The sequence below is a fragment of the Hylobates moloch genome, unplaced genomic scaffold (genome assembly GCF_009828535.3).
Source record: "Hylobates moloch isolate HMO894 unplaced genomic scaffold, HMol_V3 SCAFFOLD_14, whole genome shotgun sequence".
Lineage (NCBI taxonomy): Eukaryota > Metazoa > Chordata > Mammalia > Primates > Hylobatidae > Hylobates > Hylobates moloch.
The window spans coordinates 6,038,806-6,057,489 of NW_026652289.1; the positions used below are offsets into that span (position 1 = coordinate 6,038,806).

At 45.3% G+C, this 18,684-nt stretch overlaps 1 protein-coding gene across 1 annotated transcript in view; it reads left to right on the forward strand.

Moving 5' to 3' along the window:
* DSCAM (DS cell adhesion molecule) overlaps nucleotides 1–18,684 on the forward strand; it is a gene marked incomplete at its 5' end in the record, with an annotated part of 789,264 nt that overhangs the window by 648,388 nt on the left and 122,192 nt on the right. Inside the window, one exon of the mRNA XM_058427845.1 lies at nucleotides 9,644–9,714. Coding sequence (XP_058283828.1) covers nucleotides 9,644–9,714 — 71 coding nt within the window. The remainder of the gene's footprint in view (nucleotides 1–9,643; nucleotides 9,715–18,684) is intronic.

Genomic DNA, 18,684 nt, shown 5'->3' on the forward strand with positions numbered 1-18,684 from the left:
AGAGAACTTGTCTTTGTCTTGGTTCATAGGTTTGCATGACTGAAATGTAAAAGTCAATTTCCCATGTGTGACTTACCTAGAATGGGGTGCTCTGGCCAAAGGCATCCTCATTAGAGTATTCAGCAGGGGCTGTAGACACGGCTGCCCCTTCCCAGCAGGCAAACCCAAAGGCACATCTTTTTAGGAGCTGTAGCTGTCTTGAGATGACCTTGTCCCACTGTTCCCTTACTCCTCATATGGGAGCCTCCGGAAGCTGTCGGCCCACTCACTTTTACTGTAATCTAGTACCCAAGTCTTGGGCACACGAGGATGCCCCCCGATGCTACTACTTTGCAACGACACTCAGTGACTCCCCAGAGCCCAGTGCCCAGCACTCACCTGCCTTTGTGTGCTCCCACACGTCTATTGTTGTGCTTCTTCCCCTGTCTTGAAGGCACTACAAGTTCCGTGTCTCCTTTTCTGTGCTCTTCCTTGAAAAGTCAAGTTCAAGGATGCCTTCCTCCCTGGTGCAATGCCTTTATCCATCTCCCAGGTATAGTTAGGGACTCCTCAGCTCAGGACAGAGGAGGGATTTTGCTGACGGCAGCCTTTGAGGTATATCATCATGTCTTCATGGACCCTGCTGTCCATGATGATATCCCACCTGATGTGGAGGGGCTGTGGCCCCCTCCACATCAGGGGGCATATGCGCTCAGCTCACAATTCTGTCCCTTGTGTGTGTCTGACATAAGGGAGATGAACGTATGAGATGAACATTTATAAACATTACCCACAGTATTGCCTTTAGAATGGGTGTCACAATGAGCAGACCATGTGTGTGTGCGTGTGTGTGTGTGTGTGTGTGTGTGTGTGTGTGTGTGTGTGTGTGAAGAAAATATATCCTGGATTAAACCCACAGTGAAATTCTGAAGGGTGCCTTGGTCTGAATGTTCATGCCTTCCCTTTCAAATGAATATCCTGAAACCTAATTCCTAATGCAATAATCTTAAGAAGTGGGGCCTTTACGAAGTGAGGGTGGACCCGTCATTAATAGCATCAGTATGCCCTTATACAATAGGCCCCAGGCCCGATAAGATCACTTACCCCTTCTGCCCCGGGAGGACATGGGAAGAAGGCACCATCTATGAACCAGAAGAATGAGCCCTGACCAGACATCAAATCTGGCATCTTGATCTTGGAAGTCTCAGCCTCTAGAAATAAATTTCTGTAAGAAATAAACTTCTGAGCCAGGCGCAGTAGTTCATGCCTGTAATCCCAGCACTTTGGGAGGCTGAGGCAGGGGGATCACTTGAGGTCAGGAGTTCGAGACCAGCCTGGCCAACATGGCGAAACTCCATCTCTACTAAAAATACAAAAAAAAATTAGCCATGCATTGTGACACATGCCTGTAATCCCAGCTACTTGGGAGGCTAAGGCAGGAGAATCGCTTGAACCCTGGAGGCAGAGGTTGCAGTGAGCCGAGGTCGTGCCACTGCACTCCAGCCTGGGCAACAGAGTGAGACTCCTTGTCAAAAAAAGAAACAGAAATAAATAAACTTCTGTTGTGTATAAGTCATGCAGTTTAGTGTACTTTGTTATAGCAGCCCCAAAAGACTAAGACAAGGACTTCGTGCAGAAAAGTAGAGACAGGTGAAAGATAGGACAGGAAGGCTGAGAGGAAAGCATATGGGGGAAGAATACAGCCCCCATCCGAGCTCCAGTGACCACCCATGAAACGGCTGCATCTGGAGCTTGAGGTGCCCTCCCCCCATCCTGATGGAATAGGGCATGTCCCAGGCCATAAGCTGCAGCCCACGATAGACCAGGCCTGTGGATGTGAGTCTGCTTAGTGTTGTGCAAAACTTTTAAATTCGATGTTAATTTTTAAAATCTGGAAATTTCAGCTGAAACTCTAAATTTTGAGTTCCTCTTGAGTTCCTGCTTGGCAGCAATGAGCTGGAGTTAAGCATGGAGTGGCCACCCCAGAGGCTGACCATACCCCCTCAGTGAGCCAGAGTTCCCATCCTCCATTCATTGAAGGATCAGCAAACTACAGTCAGTCAGCCAAATTTCACCTACAGACCTTGAGCTAAGCATAGTTTTTACATCTTTAAAAAAAAAAAAAAAGTATAACATAAAGCCCCAAATTTGTACTATCTGAATCTTTACAGAAATGTTTATGGATCTCTGATGAAGTCTGGCCACCATGGGAATTTGAGTTTTAGATTTCTGCTGTATCTACTGCAAAGCTTAGTGAGGAAGGAATTGCTGCCATTGGCATAGTGTCCCTACCTAATGTTGGGAAATCACATTGCTCCCACCCCAGACTACTCAGTTTATTTGCATGTGTTGCATGTGAAAGTACATAAAGCATTATCATACCACTTTAATACACTCGACCTCAGAGAATAGCCATGAAGCCAAGACCACACCATTCAGCACAGTCTTCACGGCTTCCCCAACCACCCCTAGCACCAGCAGCCCCCACAACAAAGGAGCAGTCAAGAGAGTAAGTGACACAGTCAGAGTTAATGAGATGAGCTGTTAATGGACCCGAAGTGTGTCTCTTTGACACGGATCAGCCACGTGACACGTGACATTCACAGCTAACCCTTGCTACAGACTAACTTCCCCATTAGCAGCTGTCCCCTGCAGGTCATGAGTCACTTGGTGCCTTGTGACCAAGTTTGGGGTGGCTGCCCCTTTCATTATTTTCACTATAAATCTGTGCATAGAACATGCAGCTTCAATTAGTGGGCACTCATTGAAACACCACTGAATTTGACAGACCATCAGAGAATGGAAGGTGTGGATTATGGAAGGGTCACGACGCAGAGTCGCTGGGTTTCCAATGAATCTGGCACTGAGTTAAGTCCTTGCCCCATCTTTCCTCCCATTCCAGGGCAGCAGCTGTGATCTGGAAGAAGAGTTTCCTATGTGCTGAGCTGGGGTGGAGGGGAGAGGATGGAATGAGGGCAGAGGGAATAAAAGTCAGGAGCATGTGAAACAAACACAAGGCTAGCTGTGCTCATTAGCGCACAGGGCGGCATCAATGTGTTCTTCAGTAAGAGTCAAATGCACAGCGTTCACTCAGCGAGAAGAGCTGAGCACACCCCATGCCCAACCAGGCCCTCAGTGATCTGCTTCTATAGATTTTTGTCATTCTCCTCCAGCCTGGGTTTGAAGAAACTTTGGAAATTAAACCTAAAGAAAGTTACCAGCCTTCCTGCTATCCCTCATACACATTGTGTATACCCCTGTCTGCTATCCTGAAATGTTCTGGAACAGTTCTGGAATGTTCTGAAATGTTCTTCGTCTCTTCCCTTACCACTTTCAAATATTATTCTCCAAGAATCTGATCCTGGCCACCCTATTAAAATTCAACCCACTGCTCACTCCACTGGGTCCTCTGCCTCCCTTGCCACTCTCCTTCTAACAGTCGCTTGTATTACCACCCCGTGTACCGTATAAGTTGTTGATTTATTTTGCTTATGGTCTGTTTTGATCCCATCCCACCAGGGCAGGTGGAGTTGCTTGTTCTGCTCACTCACTGCCGTATCCCAGGCACCTAGATTGGTGTTTAGCACATAGGATGTGCTAATTAAATAAGTAGGTTAAATAAATGAGCCATTTATTTAATAAGCAGTTATTACATGACTTCAGCCTTTCCCCATCTGGGCACCAGCTATTCTTTGTCGTATTTTGATTTTTACTAAATACTGTCTTGGTTCCCTTTGTCCAACACAGAGCATGCCTCTCACCCACCCACCCAACTCCTGTAGAAGACAAACATGTGTTTTGTAGAATTATGCAGCTGCTCCTCGCTACTTTTTAAAAATATATATATTTTTTTCTACTTTTGTATCCCAGTCTTTGCCTAGTTTAGGACCTGGCACATACAAGGCAAATCTCCCAATCAGAACCAGAGGCAAAAATGTGGGAATGGTTCTCACTGGGGTGATTGAGCCCATATCAATTAATGATGAGGCCCCCAAGATGCTGGCTAAAGCCAAGACATTGAGACAGGGAGGAGAGTATTTTGGAGCAGAATGGAGCAGCGAGGCTTGAGTCTCAGCTCTGGGAGGGACATAATAGCTGCTGGGCAGTGGGAGGCTGTCCAGCTGGGGAGGGATAGGAGCAGAGACAACGTAGCCAGGAAGGATAAGGATGGGGAAGCAAAGCGGAGATCCATGCATTTGGAAATCAGGAGGCGCCTGTCATCCCTGTGTTTTCAGCTGCACAGAATGAATCGTCCTGACTTTTACCTTTGCAAACATAATAGAAATTAGAAAGATAGTCTTTGCTTATTACTGCTTTACAGATTGAAGAGTTTTGGCTTTCCTAGAAATGCAGAGTTTATTTTGGAAAGTCACTTGTTTTTTGTGAGATGGAGTTTTGCTCTGTTGCTCAGACTGGAGTGCAGTGGCACAATCTCAGCTCACTGCAACCTCCGCCTCCTGGATTCAAGTGGTTATCCTGCCTCAGCCTCCCCAGTAGCTGGGATTATGGGCATGCACAACTGCACCCAGCAAATTTGTGTATTTTTAGTAGAGACCATGTTTCACCGTGTTGGCCAGGCTGGTCTTGAGCTCCTGACCTCAGGTGATCTGCCCACTTCGGCTTCCAAAGTGGGGAAGCCAATTCTGCTTTTTCTATATATTACATTTGAAACCACGTAAGTAAATTCTTCAATGTCCAATGTCAACACAATTTTCAAATTTAGTTACATAAATGGATATACCTACTTTTTGACCCTTAATACATTTTGCATTGGGAACTCAATCGGCTTTGGATTGTAATTTTATAGGCATCATTGGCAATGAGATGATAACCTATGAAAAAATTACAGCTCAGGAGTTATACAGAAAGCAATAAAATTCTTAAAGAAGGCAAATTTTTTATAATTAAAAAAATTTTTTTAAGTAATGTTTTGGAAACATAGTAGAAAATTTAGTGCCCTTTGTAAAACACAAGCAAACAAAAAACCTTCCTAATGATATTGGACACAGCCCTATTGTGTGTTTGTATAAATTAAATTATTTTGGTTTGTCTGGACTGTTTTCACCACTTTTTAAGAGGAGGGATCCAAATGCTTTCACTTCAGGAACAGGCAGAACAATAAATACATTACTGACAAATCATGGCAGCATTGGTAGGCTAAGCAATAAAGCTGTTACATTCTTAAAAACAGTCAAGTCTGTCCTGGATACAAGAACTGTACCACCTCTCCTCTTCAGTGGGGACCTTCATAAAATACCAGACCTGGGCTTGGCATGGTGGCTCACACCTGTAATCCCAGCACTTTGGGAGGCTGAGGCAGGTGGATCACTTGAGGCCAGGAGTTCGAGACCAGCCTGGGCAACATGGCGAAACCCCATCTCTACTAAAAATGCAAAAGTCAGCCAGGCGTGGTGGCACACGCCTGTAATCCCAACTACTTGGGAGATTGAAGCAGGAGAATCGCTTGAGCCTGGGCGGTAGAGGTTGCAGTGAGCCAAGATCATGCCACTGCATTCTAGCCTGGGCAACAGAGTGAGACCCTGTCTCAAGAAAAATAAAATAAAATAAATACCAGACCAGATTGGAAAAGTAAGTTATTCCCAATTCATGATTACATTATGAAATGTATGCTATCTGATAGAATTGGGGACATTCTTGTAAACACTATGCTGGCACCTTTGGTTTAATTATGAATATATCTCAACTGGAAAATCAAGGCTGCAACTCTTGTCTGCCATCTTCCTGAGAGGACCACACCAAAGGCCACACCCCAGGGAGCCCAGAGGATTCAGGATGAGACAGTGCCCCTGACATTGCCTCCAATTCCTAACAAACTGGCTTCTTGTTAAATTCAGTTAAGTGTAACTAAATTAAAGTAACCCAGCCTCAGTATGGCTGTCAGACTCAAAAATCATTTTTCAAGGATTTTTATGGAAAACCGTGTGCTTTTCAATGAGCACAGAATTATCTGTGTATGAGGGAAATCCATTCCGTGAGTTTTTATTGAATTTGATGTCCGAAGTTTCCTGCCGAAGAGCTTGACCCCATGTGCAAGAAATTGGGTGCAGAGGCTTAACAATAATCACCATTAGCTGGAAGCCATTCTCTCCCTCGGCTCCTGTTCTGGACTTTAACTTCAGTTCTAGCAGAGCCTTTGCACTTTGGGAATTAATAGAGCTGAGAGGCTGTAGCACTCCAGACTGCCAGCTGTCCCCGGACCTGCTGAGGAGAGGGAGGCATGCTCAGCATTTCAGCGTCTACAAATTGCTTTACCCGTTCAAAGCAAGGACTCACTCTGGGCTCAGTTCCTAGTGCCATGTAGAGTCTGCTGGGTGACCAGAGACATGCAAAGATAGACACCCAAACATATACGCACACTACAGGGACAGGTCCCCAGGCCTAGGCGGGTATCAGCTGTAGCGGGAGGCTCACAGGCACGGGTGGCAAACCCTGATGGAGGGAGAAGAAAGCTCCAGGGAAAAGGCTTGGATCTACCCAGGGGTCCTATGTGTTTTGGATGTGGCTGGGACACAGGGTGCATAGGGAGTGCACAGAACCAAAGCATGGAGAGGACGGTGAGGTGCTGTCTGGGAGCAGAAAAATACTAGGATAGGTGACCAGTGTGAATTGTGCTCTGGGGCCATGTCCCTTTTAAAAGAGTATAATAGAGACCAGACTTAATGTTTAGGAACTAAATAGAAACCGTCACCAGGCATAGAAGTGGGGTGGGAGTGGGGCATCAGAGTGAGAGATAGGGATCATGGTGGAGAAAGCATAGGACAGGGGCCATTTGGATCAGATGTCAGGGACAGCATCAGCAAATGTGTGAATGAGGGGTGCAGGGAACAAGCAGCCCAGAGGCCTAACCCCCACCTCCTCTCTCTCTCCAGTTCTTGTCTTTTAACACCTTTGTTTTAATGATGAGTACATCTTAACTGGAAAATCGAGGCTGCAATGTCCCCATTTCCTTTCAAACTCATATTTCTAAACCATAACAAACCATATATGCTGGAGAATCGGCTTCATTTCTTGGCATTCTTTTTTTTTTTTTTCTTTTTTTTTGAGACGGAGTCTCGCTCTGTCGCCCAGGCTGGAGTACAGTGGCACGATCTCGGCTCACTGCAAGCTCCGTCTTCCGGGTTCACACCATTCTCCTGCCTCAGCCTCCCGAGTAGCTGGGACTACAGGCGCCCGCCACCACGCCCGGCTAATTTTTTGTACATTTAGTAGAGACGGGGTTTCACCATGTTAGCCAGGATCGTCTTGATCTCCTGACCTCGTGATCCACCTGCCTCAGCCTCCCAAAGTGCTGGGATTACAGGCGTGAGCCACCGCGCCCGCCCGTTTCTTCGCATTCTTATAGCATCATTCTCTCCCAGTCCTGCCAGCCCCGACCTGCAGAATCAGCTTCCTGCTTGGTCCTCAGCGCGACGATGGAGCTGTGGAGTCCCATTATCCTCTTGGAGTAGCAATCCCTGCGTCTTAGAGCACTGACTCCTGGGGAGGGGCACCTTGATAGAGCACCTTAGTGCCCTAAGACACGGGGTGCACCCTTTTCTATAGAGCATAGCCATTTTCTGAGACTTCATTTTGTTCCTAAAGCCCATTACTCTCTCCTTCATGTTCCCATTCTGATTTCCTGCTTGGCTTATTGTCATATTGTTGAGAAAAGCAACAATCAGGTTTCAGCCTGCTTCTTTCAACCAGTAAGTTTACCTGTGTCTGCCCTCACCTGGCTTCTCTCAACCAGTAAGCCTACCTAAGGCCTCCCGTCGCTCTGCCCTCCTCCCATCCCAGAGGTATTTGTTCCTTTGCCCCACTCGCTCCATAGCCTGTATCTTCTGCCCTCTTCAGTTTCTGCCAGGACACTCATTATTCTTTCAAGTTTACCTTTTGTTGTTGTTAAATTTCTCCCATTTGCTTCCCTCTATTTAAAAACACTTAGTGATAATTATGATTATGATTTCTTATATTTACTGAACACATTGTTTTCATAACAACCCTATGATACAAATTCTATTGGCCCATTATATATAGAAAGAAATGGAGTCACAGACAAGCTAAGTAACCTGCAGAAAAAGCATACAGCTAACAAGTGATAGAACCGGAATGTGAACTTGGACAGAAAAAACTCAAATGGCCCATCAACTGAGCAACTACATCATGCTACTACTCAGAACTTCCCCTTCCTTTTTAAAAAAGCAAGTGAGCTTTCCCTCGATCATGCCCTTCCCCAATCTACCCTTTATCTATAAGGTATCTTTACTTTTCCTATTACTTCCAAACTCTCCAAAATGAGTTCATATCCACTACTTCAGCTTTCATATCTCCTGTGTGCCATACAACCTTTTGCAAATGTCCACAAAACTGGCTTTCCGTAGTTCTGCAGTGATCTAAAAATTGTCAATCCAAAAACATTTTTTAATCTAAAGAATCTTTCCCTCTGATCTCTATGTCATCGTTTGCTTCTGCTTCTCAGAAGACACCTGTTTTCCTGCTGCCTTGCATTGCAACCTTCTTTCAGTGTGTGTATCTCATAGCTCTGATTACATTCTGAACTCTTGGTTGGCAAAATGTTTTACATCTCTTAGTTCTACACCATGTACCTAGTACGTAGCACATTTCCAACACATACCAATCAGCTCTAACTGGGATGTAATTGGAATTGTCTCTCACTGGCTCCCTGTAATTGGGATCGTCTCTCATTGGCCCCCTGTAATTCGGATTGCCTCTCATTGGCCCACTGACTTATTGCACACTCAGCGGAAATAGGTTGCTTTAAACTGCATACTTTGTTTTTCTCCTTAACATTGCTTCAGCACTCTGTGGCTAGAGCCCCTGGTTCACAAGGGTTTTTTTGTTGCTTTTTGTTTGTTTGTTTGTGTTTTGAGATGGAGTCTCACTCTGTCGCCCAGGCTGGAGTGCAGTGGCGCAATCTTGGCTTACTGCAACCTCTGCCTCCTGGGTTCAAGCAATTCTCCTGCCTCAGCCTCCCGAGTAGCTGGGAATACAGGCGCATGCCACCACACCCAGCTAATTTTTTGTATTTTTAGTAGAGATGGGGTTTCATCGTGTTAGCCAGGATGGTCTCAATCTCCTGATCTCATGATTGCCCACGTCAGCCTCCCAAAGTGCTGGGATTACAGACGTGAGCCACCGCACCCGGCCACAAGGGTTTTTAATTGAAGAACAAAAGCTATGAAAGACACCCAAAGGCAGAAGAATCTTGATTATTTTTGCCCGAAGTCATTCTAATCAATTGAGAAACCCCAATACCACATCACTCAGCAAAGCTTCCAGCGGGGAGGGAAGGACCTTCAATACACACCATAGACAGCATTTTATAAGGGAAATTTTGTTTTGCAACTTTCTGTTGTACCCCTGGTTGAAAATTGGGATTGATTCACGAGGTTGTCAAAGACATGGTGAGAAGGAATACCATGATAGGTCCCCAAGATTCATGTTTCCGAAGAGCAAATAAACAAAGGCCAAGAGCTGGACACAGTAATTCTACAAAATTGACGTTTCCCATGACTGCTAAAAACTTCTTCCTCTGTGCCAAACACGGGGATGGGATGTCCTCGGGGACCACCTTTAGCTGTGTAGGCTTCGATCTGCTCCGGAACGCTTCTCTAACCTGCCTGTGGGTTTTTGGTCCTTACAGCTCCTGACGGTCCACCTCAGGAAGTCCACCTGGAGCCTATATCATCTCAGAGCATCAGGATCACATGGAAGGTAAACTCAGCAAACACTTGTATTCTCTGTGCTTTCCCCCCAGCGTGAGCCCTTCACTCTTGTTCAGTGTTACGACACCAAGACTCTGGAATTTTACAAAACTTTTATTTTTTCAAAATTAAGTTGAAAGCCCTTTTCTTAAAATGCAGTATTTGTATCCACATTTTGAATACTTTTACAGCAAATTCTGTGTCTCAGAGTAAAAAGTGGTTGCATCTTTTTTTTTTTTCCTTCCTTGAATCTTGATCAAGGTCTAAGTAGTGGTCTCTACAGAAATAGTGAAACTGATGTCCCTGACTGCATGCTCTCATTTCATCCCAGCAAAAATGTTTTCAAATTGCTTTTTTTAAATGGCAAAGCATGCGGTGGCAGACAGTCCACCGAGGTGGCAGAAAAGAGGCCAAGTCCTCACCGTGCCACTAACTAGATGTGTTCTCAAGAAGGCCCCTAAATTTTCTTGCCAGTGAAGTGAGCTGTTGAATCAACTGACTCCCAGGGCAGTGCTACCCCATGTGTGGCCCATAGAGGCAGACTGGCTGCTGGTTACTTTAGTGTTTGTTGTAAGTAGCTGGGAGAGAACGAAAGTTTGAGCCACAGTGTAAACAATTGCATCACTAAGCACATCGTTTCATTCAACAGCCATGGTTTCCATAGCAAATTTTCTCAAGTAAGGAAGCAATGTTGATTCTGGAGCAAGCTCATCACCACTACCACTGTTCCATGACCTTCAAGTCAGTAGCATGGCCCTGACCTGGTGGGCCATGGCATTAGTCATCCTGAATGTGCTCTTGGAGATGACTGTCTTAGGCCAAATTCCATTTCATCCAGAACGTTATTTATCGAATCAAAAGTTCTGTAACTATCCCAGCATTAAGTATCCCAGCTCTGAATTTCTCTCATTGCATATGATTTGTTTTCTTATCTCTTTCCTCACCCTTTTTTTTCTGTGGCATCACTGGGAGAAGAGGGCAGCCAACAACCACAGTGAGGTCTTCACATCACACACCTCTTCTAACCATTGCATCTTCGAACATTGCATATGAGATGATATGTTTGTTTGATTGTTTGTTTGTTTTCCTTCTAGTATGGGTTCTTTCATAAGATGACCAGCCTCTGTAACAAAAATGGATTTTCATTGTTGGGGCAGATACCACCTTTGGTATTACATGCGTTAATGCAGCGAGCCCCTTTGTGTCAGCGTTTCTCAACCACAGCCAATGAGTTGTGTTTCCAGCGGGCAGCGTGATATGACTGTTTAGCTGCACAGAAAGTGCAGGCCGAGGAGTGTGGGAGGCGGTGTCACTGGTCTTTGTGAGCACATCCACCACCTGCGAGCATCACACACATTGTAGAATAAAGACACTCAGCAAGCCATAACCCCACACGCGTTCCCGCCACTCTACAAATGGAATGCTGACTCACTCTGTCTTGAATTGAAGACTGTGAAGTTTTACCCACTAGCTTTACACATTCTCTTGTGTTTTGCCCTGAAAAAGACCAGGTATTAACTGTGGCCTCAAAAGCTTTTTGGGTCTTTTGGGTCCTGCATGAGAGAGGTGTCTGTCCACAGAGGATCTAGCTCTTATACTAAAAATGGAAACTTCGGAGGCTTTAAAAGGCATTGTATCCTTTCTCTCTCTGTAGAAAGCAGCCACAAAAGTTAGTGCATTGCAGTTAAATTTCTTTTTAGTGCCAAAGGATGAACATGTTTTGGGACTATTAAAAGGAAGCCTGGCTTTCATTCTATTGTGAATCGACTGTTAATATATTGTTCATGGAGGAGTGCAATCTATCTCTGTAGTGGGCCTTTGTGGCATGGCCTGTCAGCAGGCAGACTTGCCGGTGATCTAACTGACTAATGAGGTAGGGGCTGCCCTGTCACCAGCTTATCATTTCACATTGGCCTGTTTATATAATGAGCTTTTAAAGGACATCACTGATTCAATCGAATTGGATGCTATTACACGAAATCTTAAGTATATGTAAAAGACAATGTGTTACATACGACATGCCTTTATTTATGGCATAAAATTCAGAATATCTGTTTTGTGTAAGGAGAAAGAAAAAAGGAGAAATAGCATTAGCCCCAAAGAGGGAGGCCCACATCTGTCGGCCATGGTGGACATATGCAGTCGTGGGAAGTCTAAGGTGGAAGCTCATTCATGGTCATGGACGCTGATCAGAAGTAAAAGGCGCATTCAGTACCGAGACACAGGGTAAAGGAGGAAATAGTTCTGGGGTTTTGGTGGGAAAATAGCCATTTAGACTCTAAGCCTTTGAAATGTAAGGGGCACTTTGGTGGCCTTTCTGTAACACTGGAGATAGATATTACATTTATTTAATTATCATTGAACAAGCACTGCTTCTGTAACAACACCCTCTATTGATCAAAATAAGCAACTTTCTGCTTTTATTTTATTTTATTTTATTTATTTATTTATTTTGAGACAGAGTCTCACTCTGTCGCCCAGGCTGGAGTGCGGTGGCACGATCTTTGCTCACTGCAACCTGTGTCTCCTGAGTTCAAGCAGTTCTCCTGCCTCAGCCTCCCAAGTAGCTGGGATTACAGGCGTGTGCCACCACACCCAGCTACTTTTTTTGTATTTTTAGTAGAGACAGGGGTTTTCACCATGTTGGCCAGGCTGGTCTTGAACTCCTGACTTCACGTGATCTACCCACCTTGGCCTCCCAAAGTGCTGGGATTACAGGCGTGAGCTACCACACCTGGCACCCTTTTTATCTTAGTTATTTCTTTCACCAAAGAAGAGCTTCTGATTTTAAAAATCTTTTGTGTCCAGCAAAGGTTGCTCAGGACCTAGTGAATGCAGCCATCCCACATCAGCTGCAGCACCCGGATTCAGGCCCCTTACCTTGCCCTCCCTTCCCAGGGATACCTACCCACACAGCAGTCCACAAGTGTCGTCGTCTCTCCTGTCAGTGTTCAGGCGGTTTGTAACACGCCTACCTCTCCTGTCCATTCCTGCTCATTTGAGGCTCAGATTGTGCATGACTGCCCCCATGAAGATTGGAATGGGAATTGGAGATGGGAATCTCCAATTAGAGTTTCACCCTCTATGTTACCCATTGCTCTTGGGGATGGCTCAGGGAGGTTCCCACCCAGTGGCTTCTGCAGTCTGTTTCACGTGCATCCCCTCCACTGTTCTGGGAGCTCCTTGGCAGCAGGAAGAGAGGCTTACTCAGTTCTGATCCCTCATGGCTGGCATGTGTTCCATGAATGAATGAATGGGTGAGTGAAGGAGAGGTGAGTGTCTATGTGAGCTGGGAACGAAGAGGCCTAAAAGACAAGGGTTCCATATCACAATTACCTGTGAAGCATTACGTGTTTCCGAGACTGCCATGGAGACGGCATCCCTGCTATTAGGATCTCCAGACAGCAAACATGCCGAGTTCAGATCTGACTCATGATACAGTGAAATGCCCTAGACTATACAATGGCAGGCACCCAAAGATGTGAACCGCACTCAGTACACCAGGAGACCAACCACTTTTCACATGAGTTTCTACTATGGTAATTTTCAATATAGTTTATTGAAAAGTAAAGGGCAGTAGTGGTCCAATTTATGATAAGTTTCGTGGGAAATTGACATCTTCACATCCCAAATGTAAGCCCAGAGAAAGATATTCAAGAGGAATATATTCAATAGAAATATATTTCTGTTCCTCTTGAATATCTTTCTATGGGCTATATTATGATGTCTGTGTGATTTGATATCTATATTATGCAAGGTGAAGTCTCGGAAAGGGCTCTTAAATACATTTACAAATATTAAGCTAATTAAAGTGCCAACCGATGCCTTGACAGAAATCCAAAAGACAATGTAAGCGGTTCTGAATAAATTAAAAGTAAATGACAATAAAGTTTCATTTGACATTCTTGGAGAAACAAAAAGATTTGTGTAAGCAAATACAATCAAGAATTACACAGACATCATCAAATGGCATCTGCTATGTCATGGACCCCTCTCCCAAGGCAAGGGAAGAAACATGACATTAGTTTTATTGTTATTATTATGACAACTCAGCTGGACGAAGTTGGTTAGGGTCCATCACAGGAAGAACCCCAGCCAGAAGGGCGTGAATTAGCTGCCCTAGCACAGCTATTTTCCAGACTATTTTCAAGGTAGCATGAAGCAAGACAGAAAAACACAATGTGTGCCTTCAAACATATTTCACTAGTTCAAATACATTTAAGTTAATGCACTAAGACATAACAAACTATTTCAAGATAGCCCATAACATTTTTAAAGCCAAACTCTTCATTGTATTAAAAACTCTGAAAGCTACTTTAAATTCTTTCAATTCCTATAATAAACTCTTCCTGTTCTTTTGAAAAATTTAAGTTGAGACCGAAAATAAAAGTACTTTGTGCTTCGGTAATTATAGACGTATAAGAAATAAAACCATTTTACCTTCTTGTTTTCCCTGCCAGTAACAACTTGAAGTTGGAAACAAGGTTTGTTTTTCTGTAAATAACAGAAGAATTTAGGTGGCAGATCCTTAGTGAATTTAGGAAACAAGGCTTCCCACTGAAGGAGAGTGTGATTCAGGGAGTGCCTGTGTTGCTCCCGTGGTCCTGTGTGGAATCTGTGGCACGTGTTGCATCTGGACTTGTGGAGTGTTTCCCTGCAACATAAGCCAGAGTGTTCTCAGGGGCCCTTGGTCTGAATGCTTCTAGCACATTCCTAACAGGGAACATACAGTAGCCTATTGGACAACTGTTTCTTTTCTTTTGTTTTTTGTTTTTGTTTTTGTTTTGAGACAGGGTCTCACTCTACCACCCAGGCTGAATGCAGTGTAGTGGCACCATCTCGGCTCACTGCAGCCTTGACCTCCAAGGCTCATGTGATCCTCCTACCTCAGCCTCCTGAGTAGCTGGGACTACAAGTGCATACCACCATCACCACGCCCAGTTAACTTTTTGATTTTTGTAGAGACAAGGTCTCACTATGTTGCCCAGGCTGGTCTCAAATTCCTGACCTGCAGCGGTCCTCCTGCCTCGGCCTCCTAATGTGCTGTGATTACAGGCATGAGCCACTGTGCCTAGCCTAGGCAACTTTTTCAATACTCTCCTCCAAAATACCTATTCATGCATGTTGATGTCTAAAATTCCCTTTAGTCAAGGCTAAAGCCTTTCATTACCCAAAAATAGATAAGAGGCTGGGCATGGTGGCTCACATCTATAATCCCAGCACTTTGAAAGGCTGAATTGGGAGGATTGCTTAAGCCCACGAGTTTAAGACCAGCCTGGGCAACATAGTGAGACCTCATGTCTACCAAAAAAAAAAAAAAAAATGGCTGGGTGTGGTGGTATGTGCCTGTGGTCCCTGCTACTCAGGAGGCTGAAGGAGGAGAATCACTTGAGCCCGGGAGGTCGAGGCTGCAGCCAGCTGAGATGGCACCAATGCACTCCAGCCTGGGTGACAAGGCGAGACTCTGTCTCAGGAAAAAAAAGAAAAAAGAAAAAGAAAAGGAAAGAGAGACAAAGACTAACTCTACAGAAAGAATGCCATCCTCCCCTTAATCCCCACTGAGCTATAGAGGGCAGATATTGAATCCAGGACCAGAGCTCCATTGTTAATGCAGACATTACTATTCCTTGTCTTCTGATAGAACATAAGTTAGAACTATCCACTGGAGCAAGGATAAAAGGAGAGTAACGAACTCTAACCAACATTGGGCAGAGCCCAGGCCTTTCTCCCACGCTCCTTTCTTGGTAGTGCCTCTCCTGTCAACCTTTCTCCCCTCTCTCCTCCCCACCCTGCCTTGGACCTGAAGCACACCCGGTGAGTTCTACCTCACATGCTGGTTCTGTCCGCAGCACTGTCCTGTACGAGTCTGCAAAGTGTTTCTCTAATGGGCCAGAGAGCAGATATTTTCAGCTTTGTAGGCCCTGCAGTCTCGGTCTTAACTGCTCAATGCTGCTGCATAGGCATAGCTGCAGTCCATGCGTGAATGAGTGAAGACAGTTGGGCTCCAGTAAAACTTTACCTAGGATAGGTGAAATTTGAAATTCACATAATTTTCACATGACAAAATATTCTTCCTCTTTTGATTTGTTTCAATCATTTAAAAATGTAAGCAACAACAAGAAACCATTGTTAGCTAAGAGCCACATAAAAACAAGTGGCCAAACAGATCTGGAGCAGGGACCAGTTTGTCAACCCTTATTTCCTGGATTGAGATGATCTCTCGAGAGGGAGCCACATCCAATTGAAAAAGTCTCATCTGAGACAAGGCTAGCCCCTCCCACCATATATGATATATACTAAATCATCACTCTCAAGTTCAAAGATCCGCAGATCTTTGGGGCAGGGGCACAATGCCTCCAACCTCTTTGCTAATGCATAACAAAAGTGACCTTTGCTCCAGTTCCTAATAAGTTCCTCGTCTCATCTTAGAACTCCTCAGCCTGGACTTCATTGCCCATATCACCACCACCATTGTGATCATAACAATTTAACAAGTCACTGGGAAGTTCCAAACTTTCCCTCATCTTCCCGTCTTCTTCTGAGCCCTCAACACTCTTCCAACCTCAGCCCATTACCCAGTTCCAAAGTTGCTTCCATATTTTCACGTAGCTTTATAGCAGTGCCCCCACTCAAAAATGGCTTCTGGTTCATTGGTTCTTTTGGCACAGATGTAAAGCACTCAGGAATTCCTTCCGGTTGTAAAATTAAAGCTCACCTTTCAGTGGGCAGGCTCCTTCTGAGACTTGGATCTTCTTTGGTTCTTCTGGACAGATACTTAGCAAAAATGACAAAGGCTGCAACAACCCTGCATGTGACTGATGTCGCTTGCTCCTTTACAAGCCTCTCTCTCTCTCTCTCTCTCTGTGTCTGTCTGTCTTAGTTTGACTGTCACAGCTTCCACCTGCCTCCTGGCAGTGCCATTCCCATCTGTGTGTCCCTTCCAGCCCAGGGTCACTCTCACCCGCTACTGGCTCTCAGCCTCATCCCTGTGGATTCCAGGACTCAGCTTGTCTCCACACTTACCCTCTCCTCCTACATCACTTAAGGGTTCTCTTTAGTTATTCTTTAATTTATATTATTAAATATAATATAAATTATATATAGGGTGGGAGGGAAATGGAGGCAGTTCCAGTTTAAGGACCTACAAGGTAGACAGAGGCTGCCCTGTGCGCATGTCAGAGCACTGGCCGGGGCGACTCCTGGCTTGGCTCCCTGTCTTGGCCTCCAGCTTCCCACGTCCTGCCCTCCCCGGTGGAAAGGACCTGTTTGGTCCCGAAGAAGATTCTTCTTCACCCTCCTTTCCTGTCTTTTCTCATCAAGACATCCAGGATGCCTCCAGAGCATGCAGACCCGGTGGTTTGTCGGGGTGAGAGGTGGATGTGCCTTCATCTCACTCAGCTCCACCCCTGCCCAACTGACCTCTTTACCAGCAGTGTTGGATCATGATTGGCGCTCCAGTGGTGCTGTCTTACAAAGCTTCCAGAATCAGACACTGTCTTCTCCCACCCCGCAAAACTACTTCCAAGCATTTTTCATGGCCCCAGACCATGCCTTTGAAATCCTGCCCCTTGTGCTTGTTTATCAGATTGGAGTCGGGGTGCCCCTCCCTCCCTTATCTCTGTGGCCTTTCTCGGGCCCCTGCCCTGCCCTCCTTGGCCACACTGCCGTTACAGGGCCTCCATTACCTGCAGAGGGGCTACTCTGGGTTGGGCCTTCCAGGCGTGTGTGGTGGGCCAAAGCTCTTTGGGTTCACTCAGCCACCGCTAAATAGTTGGGGCCCAGCCTTAGGCTCACAGACTAGCATACCCCCTCTTTTGCATCAGAGTACACCCTCTAGGTCCCCATTGTTGGGCGCGGGAGCTAGGTGGGGGCATTCCCAGAGGCCAGCCCTCAGGGTTGATTCATAGGAAGCAAAGCCCAAATGCCCTCGCGTGGTCCTTGGCAGAGAGCACTGATAGGCCTCTGTGGCTGGCAGGAAATGTTAACTGTGGTTAGCAGGTGGTGTGATGTATGAAGAACAACAGAATTCAAAAAGGGAGTGTCCCAGCGACAGGAGCTATTTCACAGGTGTTTGTTGGCTGGATGAATAAAGCGGAAGCTGTCCTATACTTTAGAAATGGAATAAATGGAGTTTTGCTTTGCAGTAGTTAACCTCAATTCCATGTCATAAAATTATCAGTCTATTTCTAGCATTCTGCATTTATGTCTCAAGGCAAAGCCCACATACACCTTGGCCACTCTTTCTTCCTCAGCTGCCACGTCTGACTAGAATATGGCAGCTGCATCCTGCAAGTAGCATTCTTGGCTCTCAAGACAGTGCCCATTTCAAATAATCTGTCATTTATCATTTATTTCTCAAACTGAAATTGCATAGCCCCTTTGTTCTAAGCACTGTCTCATTATCAGGTCATGTGGCCCTTTTCTATTTCATGAAATGTGGACATCTCATCCTTTCCTAGCTCCTCGAAAGATAATGACTTTGGGGGAGCCAGTCCCATGGCCATACATCTCCCCATTATGAGACCTAGGACACAGATACTCTATTTAATACAGTGCAACTCTAAGGAGAGATATATGAACAAAAATATCATTTGAAGCCAGAAGCAGTGGTTCACTGATGGTAATCCCAGCACTTTGGGAGGCGAGTTGGGCAGATTATTTAAGCTCAGGAGTTGGAGACCAGCCTGGGCAACATGGCAAAAACCCATTTCTAAAAAAAAGTACAAAAATTTGCCGTATGGTGGCATGCCTGTATCCCAGGTACTCAGGAGGCTGAGGTGGAAGAATTATTTGAGACTGGGGAGGTTGAGGCTGCAGTGAGCCATGATCCCACCACTGCACTCCAGCACGGGTGACAGAGTGAGACCCTGTGAAAAAGAAAGAAAAAGAAAAGAAAAAGAGGGAAGGAAGGAAGGAAGAAAGGAGAAAGGAGAGGAAAGAAAGGAGAGAGGAGAGGAGAGGAGAGGAATTATTTGAGGCA